General features: G+C 42.4%; 1 protein-coding gene across 1 annotated transcript in view; it reads right to left on the bottom strand.

The window, feature by feature from the left end:
* Window positions 1–21346, bottom strand: part of xpnpep2 (X-prolyl aminopeptidase (aminopeptidase P) 2, membrane-bound) — an 81517-nt gene that overhangs the window by 41129 nt on the left and 19042 nt on the right. Inside the window, exons 5-10 of the mRNA XM_078210359.1 lie at window positions 18999–19106; window positions 18836–18913; window positions 15587–15733; window positions 13848–13949; window positions 13080–13161; window positions 5857–6052 (exon numbers count right to left, since the gene is read on the bottom strand). Coding sequence (XP_078066485.1) covers window positions 5857–6052; window positions 13080–13161; window positions 13848–13949; window positions 15587–15733; window positions 18836–18913; window positions 18999–19106 — 713 coding nt within the window. The remainder of the gene's footprint in view (window positions 1–5856; window positions 6053–13079; window positions 13162–13847; window positions 13950–15586; window positions 15734–18835; window positions 18914–18998; window positions 19107–21346) is intronic.

Genomic DNA, 21346 nt, shown 5'->3' with positions numbered 1-21346 from the left:
ACGTATACCCCACGTTGGAGATTTCTACTGCCTCCCGAAGATACACAAGGCAAACACATCCGGCTGTCCCATCGTATCGGGCAATGGGACCCTGTGCGAGAACCTCTCCGGCTACGTCGAGGGCATCCTGAAACCCATTGTACAAACCCCCAGCTTTTGTCGCGACACTACGGACTTCCTAGAGAAACTCAGCACACATGGAGCAGTTGAACCAGGAGCACACCTCGTCACAATGGATGTCTCGGCACTCTACACCAGCATCCCCCATGACGATGGCATTGCTGCAACTGCCTCAGTACTCAACGCCAACAACTGCCAGTCTCCAGATGCAATTTTACAACTCATCCGCTTCATCTTGGACCACAATGTCTTCACCTTCAACAACCAGTTCTTCATCCAGACATACGGAACAGCCATGGGGAACAAATTCGCACCTCAATATGCCAACATCTTCATGCACAGGTTTGAATGAGACCTCTTCTCTACACAGGACCTTCAACCGATGCTATACACTAGATACATCGATGACATTTTCTTCCTTTGGACTCACGGTGAACAATCACTGAAACAACTATATGATGACATCAACAAGTTCCATCCCATCATCAGACTCACCATGGACTACTCTCTGGAATCAGTTGCATTCTTGGACACATGCATCTCCATCAAGGACGGTCACCTCAGCACTTCACTGTACCGCAAGCCCATGGATAACCTCACGATGCTCCACTTCTCCAGCTTCCACCCTAAACCCGTTAAAGAAGCCATCCCCTACGGACAAGCCCTCCGTATACACAGGATCTGCTCAGATGAGGAGGATCGCAACAGACACCTCCAGACGCTGAAAGATGCCCTCATAAGAACAGAATATGGTGCTCGACTCATCGATTGACAGTTCCGACACACCACAGCGAATAACCGCACCGACCTCCTCAGAAGACAAACACGGGACACAGTGGACAGAGTACCCTTCGTCGTCCAGTACTTCCCCGGAGCGGACAAGCTACGACATCTTCTCCGGAGCCTTCAACATGTCATTGATGAAGATGAACATCTCGCCAAGGCCATCCCCACACCCCCACTTCTTGCCTTCAAACAACCGCACAACCTCAAACAGACCATTGTCCGCAGCAAACTACCCAGCCTTCAGGAGAACAGTGACCAGGACACCACACAACCCTGCCACAGCAACCTCTGCAAGACGTGCTGGATCATCGACACGGATGTCATCATCTCACGTGAGAACACCATCCACCAGGTACACGGTACATACTCTTGCAACTCGGCCAACGTTGTCTACCTGATACGCTGCAGGAAAGGATGTCCCAAGGCATGGTACATTGGGGAGACCATGAAGACGCTACGACAACGGATGAATGAACACCGCTCAACAATCACCAGGCAAGAGCGTTCTCTTCCTGTTGGGGAACACTTCAGCGGTCACGGGCATTTGGCCTCTGACTTTCGAGTAAGCGTTCTCCAAGGCAGCCTTCACGACACACGACAACGCAGATTTGCTGAGTAGAAGCTGATAACCAAGTTCCGCACACATGAGGACGGCCTCAACCGGGATCTTGCATTCATGTCACACTATCTGTAGCCCCCACGACTTGCCTGGGCTTGCAAAATCTCACTAACTGTCCTGTCTGGAGACGATACACATCTCTTTAACTTGTGCTTAATGCTCTCTCCACTCACATTGTCTGTACCTTTAAGACTTGATTACCTGTAAAGACTCGCATTCCAACCATTATTTTGTAAATTGAGTTTGTGTCTTTATGTGCCCTGTTTGTGAACAGAACTCCCTGAGGTACCTGACGAAGGAGCAGCGAGCGCTCCGAAAGCTAGTGGCTTTTGCTACCAAATAAACCTGTTGAACTTTAACCTGGTGTTGTGAGACTTCTTACTGTGTTTACCCCAGTCCAACGTCGGCATCTCCACATCATGGTGATTTCAGGCAGCTCTGTGATCAATTACTGCATTAATGCCTGTTAGCTGTGAAAATTCTGAAGTGGCCAGGTCACTTTAACCTCCATGCCCCTTGGTAACTTGGCAGGATTGTGAATCATTGCAGCACTCCGTTCTGTAGCAGAGAGTTTTCCGTCTTTGTCAGAAGCTGCAGATGTGAACAGACCCCTTTGAAGTCCTCTGACAGAGGAGATGTCAATTTTACCTGGGGGGGGTTTCAGTCTGTCCAGTTGTAAACTCAGTCCCAGTGTATGCACACAGGTTTGATTTGAAGTTGCTGAGGCTTCCTAGCAAGTTGAGTGGTGGGGAAGGGGTCTGAGTGGAAATTGGGCCTGACTGGGGGGGTGGGGGGGGGGGGGGGGGGGCGTCCGAGAGGAAGGGGGCTGAGTGGAGGGTACAGGATTTGAGTGTGAGATCTGAGGGGGAGGGGACTAGGTGAGATGTCTTGGGGGGTTTGGGTCAGGTTACTCTCATGCCTGCATGGCGTGGGGGAGGGGGTTACCCATTATTTGTGGGGCGGTGGGGAGGATGCCACTCTTTATTGAGGGATTGGCGATGCTCCCCTGGTCTGTGGGGGGAGCACCATTGAATTCTTTTTGGGGGGAGGCGTGGCCTTTCTGAGCGCAGAGATCAGGGCACCCATTAAAAATGTCGCCCTGGTCTTGGAACAGTGGGGCTGGCTGGCGGGCTCCCTGAAATAACCTCATTAACATCTTTCAGGTGGGTGAATCTCGTCTGACAGATACTGCTGATGCTGGGTTAGGGGAGGAACCCTCCTGTTCTCGTGTGGGTGTGGGCACTTAATTCCAACTCAGGAGAATCGCAGCTGTTATTTCTAAACTCCACCGATTGGAACAATTATTACATTACAATTTGAAATCCAATATGTTTCTTCCTTGTAGTGTACAACAGTTAAACTCTGTTCAGGCAAAGAAATAGAACAACAGCGAACATCATTCTTTCTTGATATTAACCTGTAGCTGGCAACATTGCACAATAAATAATGATAATTCATTTGCGCCTGTCAGGTTGTACTAACTGCATAGTGATTTGCTCCAGTCTCCTCTGACACTCTAGTATGTGTGAACTGTATGTGTGGATGTTTTCTACACTTGTGCAACAGTTACCCAAGTTCTAAGGAAGTCTGAGTATACAGTGCTTGCACTGAGCATAATGAGGTGGGTGTACATATTATACTTTCCTACCAGAACACTATTGATCAAATACTGTAACTTGTGTTGACAAGTAGGCATATCACAGCTTCACTGTGGATCAAGATGTTGTGACCTGTTTTGGTGATTCATCATTGTTTGATATACCTTACTGGGATTTTCTACTTAGTATTCCATTCCAGGCAATTTCATATCCATAGTGGGTTTTAAATTCAATCAAGTGATGTGGATGTCAATGGCATTTCTTTCCCATCCCTAATTGCCCTTGAACTGAGTGGCTTGCCAGGGCATTTCAGAGGGCATTTAAGAGTCAACCGCATTGCTGTGGGTCTGGAGTGACATAAGGACAGCAGATTTCCTTCCTTAAAGGGCACTAGTGAACCAGATGGGTTTTTACAACAATCAACAATGGTTTCACTGTCATTGTTAGACTTTTATTGAAATCAAATTTCACCATCTCTCATGGTGGTATTCGAACTCAGGTCCCCAGAGCATTATCCTGGGTCTCTGTATTATTAGTCCAGTGACAATGCCACTGCCTCTCTGTAGTTAACATATGTTTTTCCAAAACACTGGGGGTTGCACAGGGGGCCCCTGTGGGGTATGTTTTCGGTAGGTGGGATGGGGAGTGTGGGGGGAGACTGTAAAATAATGCACACCCCACCACCGACTTCCCTCTTACTCCTGAGGTCATCCCCATAATACAGGGATGCACAGGTGCCAAAACTGGTAGCCCACCTGCCATATTTAAATAGATAATAAAGGGTTAATTAGGCTAATTCCAAAGCCCATTAGCCCTGATAACACACTGCCTATGTCATAAAATGGTTGGTGTGGACAGTTAGTGGGAGTGAGCAACCCAATTTGTAAAAGGTTTCATTCAATTAATATCATTAAATATTTCTCTATTACAAAAGGTTTGAGAGCCAAACAGCTGTAACTGTAGACTCTTCAAATGGTGAACTGTGTCTCTATTATTCATAACATATTTTTGAGTTTTATTAGCACATGACTGTTTTCCCTCTTTTGATCAGCTAATGAAAAAACAGGTGTCATTGCATGTTTCAGTGCAGCTGTTGGCGTTAATATGGAAAACATCAAATATACAGGAATTTGGGAAAACTCCTTCACTGCCCAACTCACCTAACAGATGAAGGTAGTGAGGCATAAGAGATCCAGGACTGGATCTTACTCTTGTCTGCTGAAGGCATGTCAAATTCAACAGGTGGCTTTCCTGTCATCCACCTGCCTACCTTCAACTTGTCTGAGATTTTATGAGGACAGTGTTGTGGTGGGGGCATGGGGGGAGAAGATATGGCTTTGGGTAGCTTGCTCACCCTTGGACCTATTAAGGCTCATAAATGGTCAATTAATAGCCACTTAAAGGCCTCCTTCTGCCCCCACTGGCATTTTGTGGTGTTGATCCTTTTTGTAGTTCCCTGAGCCCATCAGAGACATCCCCCAATCCCAAATCCATCTTCACCCTTTTCCCTCCCCTCTTCCCTCTTCCCCAAAGTTGACCAGGAATCTCTTCAGCTCTTACTGGGGCGTCACAAGGGCACAGTGGTTAGCATTTCTGCCTTACAGCGCCAAGGACCCAGGTTCAATTCCGGCCTTGGGTGACTGTCTGTGTGGAGCTTGCATGTTCTCCCCGTGTCTGCATGGGTTTCCTGCATGTGCTCTGGTTTCCACCCACAGTCCAAAGATGTGCAGGTTAGGTGGATTGACTATGCTATATTGTCCTTTAGTGTTCCAGGATGTAGATGACGGGGATTAGCCATGGTAAACACACGGGGTTACAGGGATGGTGGGGTGGGTGGGATTGTTGTTGGTGTAGGCTTGATGGGCCAAATGGCTTCCTTCTGCACCTTAGGGATTCTATGATTCTTCTATGATTCTACCACCTGCTATTGGCTGCAAGCACTTATGGGTTGATGGTCAACCTATTTGGACATGTTATGAATGCACCTTCCTTGGCCATCAAGTTTGAGAATGGGACTTGAACCCAGAGCTTCTAGCTCACTGCACCACAAGACCTCCCAGTCTTCAAATAGGAGGAACAATTTCAAAATAAGGGGTTTCCCATTTAAGACACAGGAGCAATTTCTTCTGGTTCAGAAAGCATTGGAGACTGGGTCATTGAATACATTCAAGGCTAAGTTAACTGTCCTTTGATTGAATGGGGGGCAGATAGGAAAGTGGAGTTAAAGCCTAAATTAGATCAGTCGTGGTTTTACTGAATGGTGGAGCAGGCTCAATAGTCCAAAATGGCTAACTTCTCCTATTTCTTATGTTCTTATGGGATCCATTCTGTAGGACACTGCCAAAGATGAAAAAGGTGGAAGAGGCAGATCTCAGAGTAGCGATTAAAGACCATATTTTACTCCATTTTTTATATCAACGAAACAGATGAGTGTTATACAGTGGCCTGCTCTTTATACTTACATCTATTATTTCTAAAATAATCAAACAATGGGAAAGGTAAGCCAAGGTCAAAGTGATTAGCACTATCTGAGTCCTGACCCGTCCAAAATGCAAGAACAACTTTGGGATTTAAGCGAGAATTTTGGCAGTAAGAAATTCAATTCTGGATAAGATTGGGTTACGAATAGGAAACTGGTCTGAGGGTCTTGATTTATTTTTTACTGAGGTAGTAGGAATGTAGGAAGGATGTATATGACGGTGTTTTTAGATTGTGTTACAAAACTGAATTTACCTCAGGAATGACTTCATAGATGCCATAGGTTGTGTATTCCTGACCGATCCATATTTTGACATTCCCTTTAGCATATTCCTGCAGATCTTTCCGGATATCGTTGTAGGCCTTCAGTTGAACACACTCAGCTGTGGTACAATTTGTATTCAAATTTGCCTTAATGTCTGCAGGCAGTCGTGACTCATTCACAAACAACCTAGTAATTAATGCATACATGCGGACAGGATACACCATTCATTAGTATTCATCATTCAAAATTACAGCATATATGTAGCTTGCAATATCTTGAATTTATTTATTTTATAGATAACTGTACTTATGATCCTTGGGCTTTAATGTTTAAATATCATGCAATATTAATATATGATATTCTTCAATAAATATTCACAAAGATAATTTTGCAGTTCAGAGACAAGAGACATTTACTCTTCTGAAGATTCAGATCAGTAATTAGCTTATTTTGCTGCTTCATCTGTACCCAGAGGAGGGTCAACAGACATGATATAGGATTATCAAGGAGAGGCTGACTGAAGCTGATCTATTGGGCGGGATTTTATGGCCTCGTTCGAGCAAGACTGGAAATTCCCATCCAAGGTCAACGGAGATTTCCAATGTCGGATCCTTGCCCGCTCTGATAATGTGGTGGGCAAGGTGGTAAAGTTCTGGCCAATACTTTCTGCATTAACTGTGTGAAGGATGAGCAATAAAATGTAACATGCCCTTCGGTAAGTAGGAATGGGTGAGCCAGACGCTTTTACAGTCCTGTGCTCAAAACCTGAGTTTGAAATATCAGAGTGGTGGGGGCAGGTTTTGATAAACTTCCAGAATGAGACAAAAATGGGAATGATTCAGTTGTCAATCATTACAACTTTATGCTAAGCAAGCAAGCCAATTTTCTTCATTTTCAGACTATCAACAATTTAATTAATCTGTAACATAGTGCTATTTGGAGAGTGAGCCAGTGTAGAACAATCACTGTGATTTGTGCCAGTCAGTCTGTAGGCATTAATTTACAGAAAAGTGTTGCTGCCAGACTTATGTTACGTTTTTGAATGCAGCAGTTACTTTAGGCTTAGCCGATTTGGAAAGGCCATATGAACTGCTATCAGGTGGATCACACAGATGATCCAACAGGATCAGGATTCTGTCAGGAGAAGGGTTAAGTGAGGCATTTCCAATCACTATTTGTGCCTTCACCAACTCCAACCTTGCCCTTAAATTATTGGTGAAGGGGTAGAGTATGAATAGGCATTGGCAGCCATTACATTGTTAGATAAAAGCAAATTACTGGAATCTGAAACCAAAAGAGAAAATGTTGGAAAATCTCAGCAGGTCTGGCAGCATCTGTAAGGAGAGAAAAGAGTTGACATTTCGAGTCCAGATGACCCTTTGTCAAAGTTTTATCAAAGAATAAGGTTGTAATGATTGACTTTGGGGTAAGTAAATTATTTTTGAGAGAGGGATGAACATAGGTTCAGCATCCTAATTTGAACTCAGCAGTAAATTGGGTGGTGCATGGGCCTCACTGCGCTTGCAAACTGCTGCTACGTAATGGTTTCAATCTGGAATTATTAGCCATGAATCTCCATGGCTCAATTCGTTAAATCTCCTGTAATCATCGAAGACTGCATGGCATCATAGTTTTATACGTATTTATAGTGTTATGGGACTGGCTGGATAATGGATACTACCTTGCAGGATCACATTCCTGTGGTCACAAACTGCTTGAATACTCAAGCTGTGGTTCCCCTTTCCATGAATGCATTTATTCGAGCTAACAGATGGCCATATGGGTTCTATTTATAACACCCTGAACTCTCGGGGAGACTTCCACATGGTCAGAGTTCTGTATTCTCCCCAGTTGGTGTATCCTTTCCACTTGGAAAGTGCTAAAGGTGTCTCCTTTGGCGATCACAGCATCAGTCATTTGCTTTATGCGAATAGCAACTGCAGGCTGGTTTATCTGCCAGATGCCGCTGTTAGTTGGATGGAAGGATCCTGCTGTATAACATGTGAACACTGTTGCAGCCTTCACAGCTATGGAAAGAGCTGTGTCAATCATTGAGACTTTCTGTCTGTTAATCAGCTAGCAACAGATGGCAGAGCTTCATAAAGTTAGATTAAGGTACCAATGAGACTATTTGAAATGCTTCCATGTGCCCATTCAGCTGGCAGTAGTTACGTGATTGGAGTAAATCGATAGAATTTGTTGACTGCGACAAAGACACTACTAGAACATGCTACACTGAGGAATGTGAAAATAATCAAAATCCAACATTAGTAAAATATCAGTTTATATTAAATATTAAAGCAACGCCTAACCTGATTATTTTTGATCTGCAAATTTTATAGCGTAACCACCCCCCCCATTTCCCCCCCCCATTCCACCCCCCCCCATTCCCCCCCCCCCATTCCCCCCCCCCCCATTTCCCCCCCCCCCATTTCCCCCCCCCCCCATTTCCCCCCCCCCCCCATTTCCCCCCCCCCCCCATTTCCCCCCCCCCCCCCATTTCCCCCCCCCCCCATTTCCCCCCCCCCCATTTCTCCTGAAAATACTGAGACTTGCTGAGGTACAGTTCGAGAGATACCGAGCAACTTCTTGCCCAAGTGATTATTCTTGTGTCAGTTTAGTGATTGTTGGTAGATTATTTATCCAAAGGTGGCTCTACAGCTGAGTCTGATCCTAACCTCACTCAGTGACCAAACACACACACTCACACACTCACTGATTTCCCCTTATTGTCCTCTAGCTGAGAATGAAATCAGCTCTGTACCTATCACCTGTTTATCAGTCTGAGGGCTTTTGCCAAACTATGCCTTGTTATGTCCTTGTTGTATCCCATTTAACTCGTGGAATCTTAAAGACCATTCAGCCCATATATGTATATATATGCTGGCTTTTGGAAAGAACTTCCCAAATTACAACAACTTGTATTTTTATAGCACCTCTACCTGTATCATAATAAGTATCCTAAGGCACATCAGACGAGATTTATAAAGTGATGTTTGGAAATAAGTCACATAGGAAAAATTAGAGAGCCTTAAAGGAAAAAAAAGATATTGGGAGGTTTAAGAAAGGCTTTGAAGAGCTTGGGTCTTAGGCTGTTGAAGACACAGCCACCTATGAAGTAATTAAAATCCAATGCTCCAGAGACCAGAAATAAATGAGCGTAAATATCTCCAAGCATTGTGGTGTTGGAGAAGGGATAAGGAGGGGATGAGACCCTGGAGGGATGAGATTGGAAACTCGGATTGAGAATTTTAAAACCATGGCATTGCTTAACCAGGAGCTAACATAGGTCAGTGAGCACAGGAGTGATGAGGGAATGAGACATGTTGCACCTCAAGTTAACAGAGCATACAATGGGAAGGTGCTTTGCAATAGTCAATGTTAGGAGTAACAAGAACATGGATGAGTGTTTGAGCTGCAGTGAGCAGAGGCAGGGTAGAGTTGTGCTATATTAGTGAGTGGAAAGAGGTGTTTTTACTGATGGTGCAGACATGTGCTCAGAAGCTCTTCTTGAGGTCATGTATAACTCCAAGGTTGTGAACAAACTGGTCTTGCCTCAGATTTTTAAAAAATTAGTCTGACTTGTTTTGTATTCAGTTCTCCTATTTAAAGGCAAGTATCCTTTATGCTTCCCTAACTGCTTTATCAGAATGTCATGCCACCTTCTACAAGTTGTGAATATGCACACTGAGGTTTCTCTGCTCTTGCACCGCCGTCAGTAATAATGTTTAGGTTACACTGCCTCTCCATGCTGAGGATGTAACTAGTAGAGTTGACCTGGGAGAACCGGTGGATGTGCCTTATTTAGACTTTCAGAAGGCTTTCGGCAAGACTACTATGTAAAGTTAAAGTGCATGGAATTGCGGGTAGTGTCTTGAGATGGATAGAAAGCTAGTTAGCAGACAGAAAGCAAAGAGTTGCCATTAATGGTTCTTTTTCCAATTGGCAGACAGTAACTAGTGGGGGACCACAGGAATCTGTGTTAGAACCCCAACTGTTCACATTATGTATTAATGTTTTGGTGAGGGAACTAAATGTATTGTCTCTAACTTTGCAGATCATACAAAGTTGGGTGGGAGGTTGAGCTATGAGGAGGATGCAGAGATGCTTCAACGTGATTTGGACAGGATGAGTGAGTGGACATATGCATACAGTATAATCTGGATAAATGTGAGGTTATCCACTTTGGTAGCTAGGATAGGATTCTTACTTGAATGAGTGTAAATTGAGAGAGGTGGTTACTAAGCAAGACCTTGGAGTCCTCATGCATCAGTTGCTGAAAGTAAACACGCAGGTACAGTAGGTAGTAAAGAAGGCAAATATGTTGGCTTTCATAGCAAGAGGATTAGAGTATAGGGATAAGGATGTTTTGCTGCAATTGTATAATGCATTGGTGAGGCCACACCTGGAGTATTGTGTGCCGTTTTGATGTCCTTATCAGAGGAAGTTTGTTCTTGCTCTAGAGGGATTGCAGCAAAGGTTTACCAGGCTGATTCCTGGGATGGCAGGTCTGTCATATGAGGAGAGATTAAGTTGGTTAGGATTATATTCATTGGAGTTTCAAAGAATGAAAGGGGATCTCATCGAAACATGTAAAATTCTAACCTTGGACAGGGTAGATTCAGAAGGAATGTTCCCCATGGTGGGGGAGTCCAGAATTGGAGTCATAATTTGTGGATAAAGTGTAAACTTTTTAGGACTGAGGTGAGAAAAAATGTCTTCTCCCAGCGGGTGGTGAATGTGTGGAATTCACTACCACAGAAAGTAGCTGAGGCCAAAACATTGTGTGATTTCAAGAAGGAATTAGATATAGCTTTTGGGGCTAACGGGATCAAGGGATATGGGGGGGAAGGTGGAATCAGGGTCTTGAATTTGATGATCCGTCATGATCATAATGAATGGCGGATCAGGCTCAAAGGGCAAAATTGCCTTCTCCTGCTTCTAGTTTCTATGTTTCTGTGTTTACCTGCAATTAGTCTTGTTACTGTTTGTTTGCCCATTTAATCACTCTGTATATATTGCCTTGAAGTCTGCTACTATCATGTTCACTATTTACTAAATTGTCAAGTTTTGTCTCATCTGCAAACTTCAAAATTGTCCTCCCTATATCCAAGTCCGGGTCACATGCACAATGAAGAAATTAATGGTAACACCTCGCCACTACTTTCTGCCTCCTACCCCTTAGCTAGTTTTCATAGAATTATAGGATCATTGAATCCCTACAGTGCAGAAGGAGGCCATTCAGCCCATGGAGTCTGCACCGATTCTCCGACAGAGCATCAAAGAACAAAAAACATACAGCACAGGAACAGGCCCTTCAGCCCACCAAGTCTGTGCTGACACAGATGCCTCTCTAGTCTAATATTTTCCTGCCTCTACATGGTCCATATCCCTCTATTCCCTGCCTATTCATGTATATATCCAGATGCCCCTTGAACGTTGTTATAGAATCTGCTTCCACCACCTCCTCCGGCAGCACATTCCAGGCATTCACCACCCTCTGTATGAAAAACTTGCCCATTACATCTCATTTAAACTTGCCCCCTCTCACTCTCAACATACGTGCCCGAGTAATTGACCCTTCTACCCTGGGAAAAAGACTTTGACTATCCACTCAATCCAAGCCTGTCATAATCTTGTAAACCTCTATCAGGCCCCCCTCATCCTCCGATGCTGCAATGAAAAGAATCCAAGTTTGTTCAATCTTTCTCCATAATCAATATCCTCCAAACCATTCAGCATCCTGGTAAATCTCTTCTACACCCTTTCTAATGCTTCAACATCCTCCTGGTAGTGTGGCGACCAGAATTGTACACAATATTTCAAATGTGACTTAACCAAAGTCTTACACAGCTGCAAAATAATTTTTCACTTCCTATACTTAATGCCCTGACTGATAAAGGCCAGCATGCCACACGCCTTCTTGACCACCTTGTCCACCTGAGTTGCCACCTTCAGGGAACTGTAGATCTACACCCCTAATATTTCTAAAGGCTCTATCATTTACAGCATACTTTCCTTCAGTAGTAGACCTTCCAAATCACATCATCTCACATTTGTCCGGGTTAAATTCCATCTGCCATCTTTCAGCCCAGGCCTCCAGCCAATTTATATCCTGCTGTATCCTCTGACAATCCTCCTCACTATCCGCTACTCCCCAAATTTTTGTATCATCTGCAAATTTACTAATCTCGATTCCGATATGACTTCACCTTCTGTATCAGCCTGCCATGAGAAACCTTATCAAAGGCTTTACTAAAGTCCATGTGTTCAACACCCACTGTCCTGCCCTGGTTAATTTTTCTTGTCACTTCCTCAAAGAACTCAATCAAGTTTGTGAGCCACAACTTCCCCTTCACAAAACTATGCTACCTATTGCTAATAAGCCTATTCTCTTCCAGATGTGAGTACATCCTGTCCCTAAGAATCTTCTCCAATAATTTCCCCACCACTGATGTAAGACTCATAGACCTGTCATTTCCTGGATTGACTCTTCTGCCCTTCTTAAACAGAAAAGCAGATCTTACTCAGGCCCACCGCCCCCCCTCTTTCCCCCACCCACCACCCCTCACCTGTCCCCCCCCCCACCTTCCCCGCCCTATCACCATAACCCCATTAACTTACCCGATAATCACCCTAACCTGCACATCTTGGGACACTAAGGGGCAATTTGGCATGGCCAATCCACCTAACCTGCATGTTTTTGGATTGTGGGAGGAAATCGGAGTACCCACGCAGACACAGGGAGAATGTGCAAACTCCACAGGTCACCCAAGGCTGGAATTGAACCCGGATCCCTGGCACTGTGAGGCAACAATGTTAACCACTGTGTCACCGTGCCACCCCACTTGTACCCAAATTACCATGTGCTTCTATTTTATAGATAACTGTGTTGTGGTGATCTTTATCAAATGTCTTTTGAAAATCTCGATATGCAACATCTACAGCATTTCTTCCATTAACCATCATTATTTTATCAAAGAGCTTAATCAGGTCAGTCAGATATGATTTACCCTAATAAATATACATTGGCTGTCCTACATTAACTCACAGTTCACCAGAAGAGAATTAATTGACATTGGACTCTAGCAGTTTTCCTAATTTTTAATTGATTGGTAATCCAGGAAAACACATTTCTACATGGGCTATCCTAAGATAGTTACTATTTATTTTTTAGTACAAATTGAATTGAATTGTGCAGTGCTAAACAAACCTGATGAAATCTGCAGTAAACAGTGCGTAAGATTGGAAAAAAGGATTGTATGGAATGTCGTTCGCTCGAAGGTTGAACAGCCCTAGATAAAAATATTCAGGAAAATTATTTTGATAAGAAGTAATATTTGCACAATTACTCAAACTTTTATTTCATCTGGCACAGTTCGATTTCTTCCAGTAACACTCCCAGCTTCAGGGGACTTAAATGAACCTAAGGAGGGGTCAAAACTTTTTATAGCTGTTGCAGACACTTACAAACTAGTGGCTGCTTTTGTACATTTTCCCTTTAACTTGTCACGTGGTGTGGTCATATAAGAAATTCAAATACTGAAAGTTTAATGGTAGGTTTTACTTCAACAACCAGGAATGCTCACTAACTGCGGACCTCCACCACACCCTCACCTTCCCTCCCAATGCCCGACCCCCTGACCTCCTTCCTGCTGTATGGCAGCTAGTGCAGGGAAAAAGGGCATGTGCTCCTTCACTCCGACTATCTTTGACTTAACACAGGGTATGATGGACAGCCGCTCTGCCTAGATCTCACCCAGCCTGACTCAGGAAGGTCAGAAGAGACAGGCACGGAAGGGATTTGGCGCAGGTAAGTGGGTATGGAGTGGCAAGCTGATGCTGATTGCCACTCTGAGGAAGTTACAGCTCTATATCTAACCTTTATCTAAGTTTATTCTTCTTAGTTAATAAATCAGTAAGTACTGTAAGGTAAACTAGAAAGAGAGACAAAAATACTCATTAAAAAGGAATATCTCACATGCAGTTTCATCCAGCGCTGAGATCAACACTGCCGTGGGTTTGTAAATGTTATTTTTCATCTGGTTACGGATTTCTGCGACTTTCATTTGCCATGCTCTACCTGCAATACAATATAGAGGATGATTAAAAACTGCTGCACCTGACAGAGTGAATGCATTGGGATTTCTTTAAGGTGAACTCTTAAATGGATAAGGAAAATGTGTTCTTAAACAGGACTGTACCGCAATTATAGGTTTCTTTCATGAGATCACAAGGTAAACGCATGGGAGGCCATTTGGGGCACCCAAGCATAGCAGCTAGATGGAAAAGATAGCTAGGTGACTCTCTGAGATAATTCCAACATTCCATATGTTGATCTGTGAAGATGTTTTACTGACTTCAGTTCTAATTTGAGTTTTGTTTTCTTCTCCATTGTCCTATTCTCCTGGTTTACTGTGAGCACTAATCCAGCTTTACCCAAAATTGCAGCTATTTTTGTCATGCAATGTTGTTATCAAGAAGTCCCAAACTAGAAACAGAGTAAAGATCTCTATGCTTTGCTCCTTTCCTGTAAGATTTAATGGGGACAAAATACTCTGGTTGCGATTTGCAGCGATATTGTGAATGGAGTGAAAAAAAATTGTGTTCATGATCCTTCTCCACATAATGATAAAGATAGTTCCTTTCACTTGCTATCTTATATGTACTTCTAAAAGGTTTTTTCTCAGTTGCCTTCTTCCAAACCTATTTCTTCAGAATTCAGACTACCTCTAGGGCCTGAATCTTTCTCTGGTCTCCTAATAAGAAAACAGGTCTAAATGCTAGTAATAGGGTCTGATTTAGTATTTTGTCACATGCAATCACTATGAGGAATCTGTCCAAATACAAAAAGTGACAACTCCACAACGTTTGAAAATAGCAACTTGGATCTATATGCATTAATTTTAACATAACTCTTCTGTGAGTTACATGAAAGGTGCTACATAAATGGCAATTGTTACATAATTCCTGCAACTTCCTGCAACCGGGGCGGCACGGTAGCACAGTGGTTAGCACTGCTGCTTCACAGCTCCAGGGTCCCGGGTTCGATTCTCGGCTCGGGTCACTGTCTGTGTGGAGTTTGCACATTCTCCTCGTGTCTGCGTGGGTTTCCTCCGGGTGCTCCGGTTTCCTCCCACAGTCCAAAGATGTGCGGGTTAGGTTGATTGGCCAGGTTAAAAAAAAATTGCCCCTTAGAGTCCTGGGATGCGTAGGTTAGAGGGATTAGCGGGTAAATATGTGGGGGTAGGGCCTGGGTGGGATTGTGGTCGGTGCAGACTCGATGGGCCGAATGGCCTCCTTCTGCACTGTAGGGTTTCTATATATATACATTATGACTGGATCCCTTTATTGCCAATTCTGATCCATTATTTCCCTTATTGTAAATAGCCCTCAATCCTGAGTCAGCCCTTCTATGAGTTATCAGATGCTAATGCTGACCTATGTAAATCAACTAATTATAGGAAAATTAAAAGTTCAGCGAAAGAGGTTCTTGTCACTTTGAAGTGTCACCCTCCACAAATGACACTGGAATTTTCAGGATGCAGTGACATTTTTCCATAACTAACATCCTCTCAGGTTGGTGCTTAAATTGACCCATTTTAAAAGAAAATCAAAGTAAGAGTATCATCTTTTGCTCCAAAAATCGCAAGAACTTTCAACAGAAGTATTCTATTGTACGACATCATTTTTGCTTTGATCTTAAGAGAAATAATTTACCAAAGATTTCATCTGGAACTTTGAAAATATTGTCTGTTGGTTCTGGTGGGCGCTCTGCAGCCCAGATAATATCCACAAAGTTGTCTTCCTTGGGAACAAATAGTCGTTTGCCTTGAAGCAAAGGATTTTCATAACTTTTCCACCCCGCTGTTTAAAAAAAACAGAAACACAACAGACATTTATCTATTGACGTGGTGTTTATCTAGAGTACTCATATGCTTTAGTGTTTGATAGCATCTTGTCATGTCAAAGCTCTTCATACATGAAGTTACTTTTACAGTACAGTGCTTGATGCATAGGTAAACAGCAGTTATTCTGTGTCAGTACCATTCTGCAGCAAAGGAGAATGGGCAATTAATCAGTTTTTTTGTGGTCTTTGGGAAGGTTAGAATGTTGGTCAGGACATCAGGAATGTTCTTTGCTCTTTGAGGAGCCCCACAACACATTTAATAGTCAAAAATTGCATCTCATTCTAACATCTAATTTTAAGCGGAACATAATTCACAAGAAAATTCTCACCCTTACTGAAATTTTAAGACACGACAATTAAAGGTTTGCATCATAATGTTCAAATATTCAAAATTGGTGTTATGCATTAAATTGCCTTATTGACACTTATGAATATATTAATGACCATTCCATCATTAAACTTTTCTCTATTGATAACATCATAGGACATGGGTTTCCTCCGGGTGCCTCAGTTTTCGAAAGACGTGCTGTTACATGCATTGGCCATGCTAACTTCTCCCTCAATGTGCCCAAACAGGTGCCGGGGTATGGTGACTATGGGGTTTTTCACAGTAACTTCATTGTAGTGTTAATGTAAGCCTAATTGTGACACTAATAAATAAATTAAAAAACTGTCATACTTCAACTGTTTTATGTTCACCTCATGAGTATTTTACATGAAATAAACATAATTTTCCCTTATTTTCTCCCTCCTCCCTTGAAGATATTGGTGTTTGCTGAAATATAGTCCTGAAGATAACAGTTATCCTTTGGTACTTTATGTGAGCAATCTTCATGTGAGACCAGAACATAAATGTCAACAATTGAGTCAACTGCGGAACATATCACAGCTAAGTCTCATCCTTTCCTTGCTCAATATATATATTTTCATGGCTCTTTTCAGCGGGATTACTGGATCGCTAATAGAGTGGGAATTTGGGATTATTTTTCCGTCATGGATTGTAATTAGATGAGTAGGGTGTTCTCTCAGTCACTCTTTTAACTTTGAGTTATGGTTAATTATCTCTTGCTCCTTCATGCTCAAATCCTTGCTATGCTAGTTGTAAATTTGTCTTTCTGGTATATGATTCCAGTATAATCAGAATGTCCTGCGCTTTACTCTAGAATTTTTTACCCTAATTTAGAGGCCAGACTGGGAATCTTCCCTCATAATTTTCCTCCAACATGTTTAGTGACAATAAGCCTCTATTCACTTGTTCCCTTGTCACCCCAACATTTTACCCTTCCTATAATTTTTTAAGTTTATTTATTAGTGTCACAAGTAGGCTTACATTAACACTGCAATGAAGTTCCCCCATCTTCCCTACCTGCCCCATTCCCAACGCTACACTCCTTTACTCATCTAAATCCTCATTCATCTGCAGCATCAAACTTTTACTCCAATTGCTCTGCCTGTTCTCCTGTTCCACTTTTGTCAAATTGTTACCGTTCCTCAACAGCATCTGTGGGGAGAGCAACAGAAGGCGGGATTTTATGGCCTCACACGACCTGAAATTGGAAAATCCCGCTCAAGGTCAATGGACCTTCCTATTGTCCGCCCCTCGCTTGCTCTGATTCCCTTGACGGATGGGGTGGTAGAATTCCGACGAGAGTTAACATTGCAGTCTGATATGATCCTTCAATTTTGAGGAAGAGTCATATCAGACTCACAGCGTTAATTCTGTTTCTCACTCCACAGACACTGCCAAACCTGCAGGGTATTTCCAGCACTTACTGCTTTTATTTAAGTTTTTCAGCGTTCATAATATTTTGCTTTTATATTGTTACCTTTCCTGTCCTCATGTATCCTCCTTACTCCTCTCTCACTATCCTATGGCAGTGGAGCTTATTGAATTACAGAGATGATACTAGGATGCTACCGGGACTTGATGGTTTGAGTTATAAGGAGAGGCTGGATAGACTGGGACTTTTTTCTCTGGAGCGTAGAAGGCTGAGGGGTGATCTTATAGAGATCTATAAAATAATGAGGGGCACAGATCAGCTTGATAGTCAATATCTTTTCCCAAAGGTAGAGGAGTCTAAAACTAGAGGGCATAGGTTTAAGGTGAGAGGGGAGAGATACAAAAGTGTCCAGAGGGGCAATTTTTTCACACAGAGGGTTGTGAGTGTCTGGAACAAGCTGCCAGAGATAATAGTAGAGACGGGTACAATTTTGTCTTTTAAAAAGCATTTAGACAGTTACATGGGTAAGATGGGTATAGAGGGATATGGGCCAAATGCAGGCAATTGGGATTAGCTTAGGGGTTAAAAAAAAGGCGGCATGGACAAGTTGGGCCGAAGGGCCTGCTTCCATGCTGTAAATCTCTATGACTCTATGAGAACTTGCAGACAGGAACTGACCCATTGAAGGCAGTAGGTGAAGTCTGACTATTTATTTCCATCATATAGAAAAAACAGAAATGATGCAAGATGGAATGCCCAAATCCAAATAGAATTTCAGCAGTCTGCATTTATACACTCTTACATTTTAGCACTGATAATAGATTATTGCATAGTTTGCAATGAGTGAAATAAGTGGGTTCAAATCAGTGATGCAGTGCCTTCATGATGTAGCTGCTGGCACTGTTGGGAAGATTCCTCATGCACCAATAGTGCCACTTGCAGGAATTTAAATGTTAGCGCAACCATTTTTTAAAAGCATAAATTGAATTAGTCATAAACGTTATATGTTACAGATGTTAAAGGATGATCACAATTTTGCAAATAGAAGAGGTATACAACAGCTGTGAAAATGTGACACTTAATATTGTTCAAAGCCACTGAATAAAATTAGCAAAGGCAGCATTCACCATCAAATAAAATATTTCCCCTACAAAACCTTGGACTCTAAAAGCTTGATTGCGGAAGGAAAGCGACACTGAGAGCATTAAGAAGTTGCTCGGGTTGGAGGTCTTTGGGGGGAAAAAAAGTCTGAGTTAGAATTTGAGATTGCACTAAGTCTTGATTTAAACATGATGACGAAGCCCAAAGCAAATAGATGAGAAAAATCTGTTTCCTTACCAATGGAAAAGACAAAAGGGTCAGCAGCAACTGTTTCTCCTTCTTTTGTTTCCTTCATAATCCAGTCTACAATGGTTGCTAAGAAAAACAATGTATTTTTAGAAATATAAAGGCAGGCCATTAACATTAGATTACTAAACCTCTCTCTGCCGTTAAGACTCACTTTCCCCTTTGTTGAGCTCCCAGTTGCAGTCCATTTGGCGTTCAGCTTGAACCCAGTAACGTCCATCTGTCCAGAGTGCAGCCTTCATCCCACTGACTACGGCAGTACCTATGGATCAATTAGATGGACAGATTTCACTAAGGACACTATTTGTTTATGCTTGAATTGCGCCTGAGTGAACAGTGGCATTTTCCTAAATGAATTGTGAAGGATGTTTAATTCTTCAATATGGACTTTTAATATCAGCTTCTAAGGAAGACAAAAGGGATGGATTAGAACTTCTAAATCACTTGATAAAGTAACTGCGTTTTGTTAACAGCCAAGGAAAGCACACAGAATTGTTGAATTTGATCTAAATCAGAAGGCATGTTGGAAAACTTGACCACATCAATGTATATTTTATATCACTTCAAACTGTAGAGAGACTGTGTCATTCAAGATTTTCCGTACTTTCAAAGGCAGGAAACTTGCACCTATATAGCTCCCTCATGACTTCAGGAGTGGAAGCCAATGATCTGCTATGGTCATATTGAATGGTGGAGTAGATTTGATGGGAAAATTGTCTACTCTTGCTTCTGTTTCCCATGTTCTTGCGTTCTTATGTAGGGTATAGCCAAGTGTTTTACAGTCTATGATACATTGCTGCAATATAGGAAACACAGATGCCAATCTGTACACACAGGGTCCCACAAATAGTAAGAACATAGGGACATAAGTAACCGTTGCAGGAGTAGGCCACTTGGTCTCTTGAGACTGTTCCAACATTCAATAAGAACATAGCTGATCAGATCATGGCCTTAACTCCGTTTTCCTCCCTGCATCACTCATAATCATTGACTCCATTGTCAAGCATAAAATCTTGAATATTTGAACAATACAGTCTCTGTTCACTGGAAAAGAGAATCCCAAACACTCTCAACCCTCTGGGGCAAGAAATTACCCCTTATTTTGAAATGTGTCCCCTAGGTATCGACTCCCTCAGAAGGATAATCATCCTGTCAGCATCTACCCTGTCAAGCCCACTTAGAGACCAGGAGGTTCCAGCCACCCGCCACCCCACCCCGTCCCCACTACTATTGTGGATTCAGTGGCCACTGGCAAAATCTTTCAGTCTTACCAAAAGCTATGACCTTTTGCATGGCTCACATGCCCCGCTACGAGGAATCAACTTCAGCAGGATGGAAGATTCTACCGGGCATGTGGGGCTGTAGAATCCCACCCAGAACCTTATATTTCAAATAATCAACTCTCATTCTTGTCATTCTGATGAGTACAGGCCCAATCTGCTCAACCTTTCTCCATAACACAAACCACTAATCCCAGGAATTAGTCTAAGAAACGTTTTCTGAAATGCTTCCAATGCAAGTATGTCCCTCCTTACCTCAGTTAACCAAAGCTGTACACAGTACCCTGTGGTCTCAACGATGCCCTGCACAATAGTAGTGAGGCGCCCTACATTTATACACCATTCCCTTTCTCTATGCGTTCCTAATTACTCCCTATACCTGCATAGCGGCTCAGGTCCATCTGTCTCATAGCAATCAGCAGTTTCTCTCCATTTAAATAGTATTTTTTTCTGTCTCCCACCTTTCTTGAACAGGGGTGGTTATATTTGCAGTTTCCCAATCTGTTGGGACTTTTCTGGAATCTAGCAAATTTTGGATGATTACAATCTCTGCATCCACTATATCTGAAGGAACTTATTTTAAGACCATAAAATGTGGGCCATCAGGTCCATGAGACTTAGTAACCTCCAATCTCATTAATGTTCCCATTACCTTTTATCTATGATTGTTTCAAGTTCCTCCTTCTCTTTTGCCTCTTGGTTTTCTATTAATCTTGGAATGCTTTTTGTGTCTTCTACTGTAAATGCTGGTACAAAATACTTGTTCAAAGTCTCTGTCATTTCATTCTTTCCAATTATTTGTTCCTCAGTGTCATCACCTAAGGACTCAATACTCACTTTAGATTTTCTTTCCCTTTTCATATACTTTTACTGTCTGTTTTTATGTTTTTTGCATTTTCTCTTGTACTACCATTTCCTTTTTGTGTCCGTCAGCCTTTGCTGCTTTCTAAATCATTCCCAATCTTCTTGCTTAAAGCTAATCTTTGGAGCTCTGTATATCTTTTTTTCAATTTGATAATACACAAATGAGTGGAGAGTTTTGAATGAAAGTTTACATGTTAAGTTAGGGACAGCAGTAACCTATTTGTCTTTTTGAAAGGTCGTGACTGATTACAATTGAATGATTTTGAACAAAATATTCCTATTATCTACAATTTGATGCTGAAATTTTGATGAACTGCCATGAATGTTTCTATGTTTTCCCTATAGCACACAATCCTTG

The sequence above is a fragment of the Mustelus asterias genome, chromosome 4 (assembly GCF_964213995.1).
Source record: "Mustelus asterias chromosome 4, sMusAst1.hap1.1, whole genome shotgun sequence".
In the NCBI taxonomy this organism is placed as follows: domain Eukaryota; kingdom Metazoa; phylum Chordata; class Chondrichthyes; order Carcharhiniformes; family Triakidae; genus Mustelus; species Mustelus asterias.
This window is presented reverse-complemented; position numbering and strand designations above follow the sequence as displayed.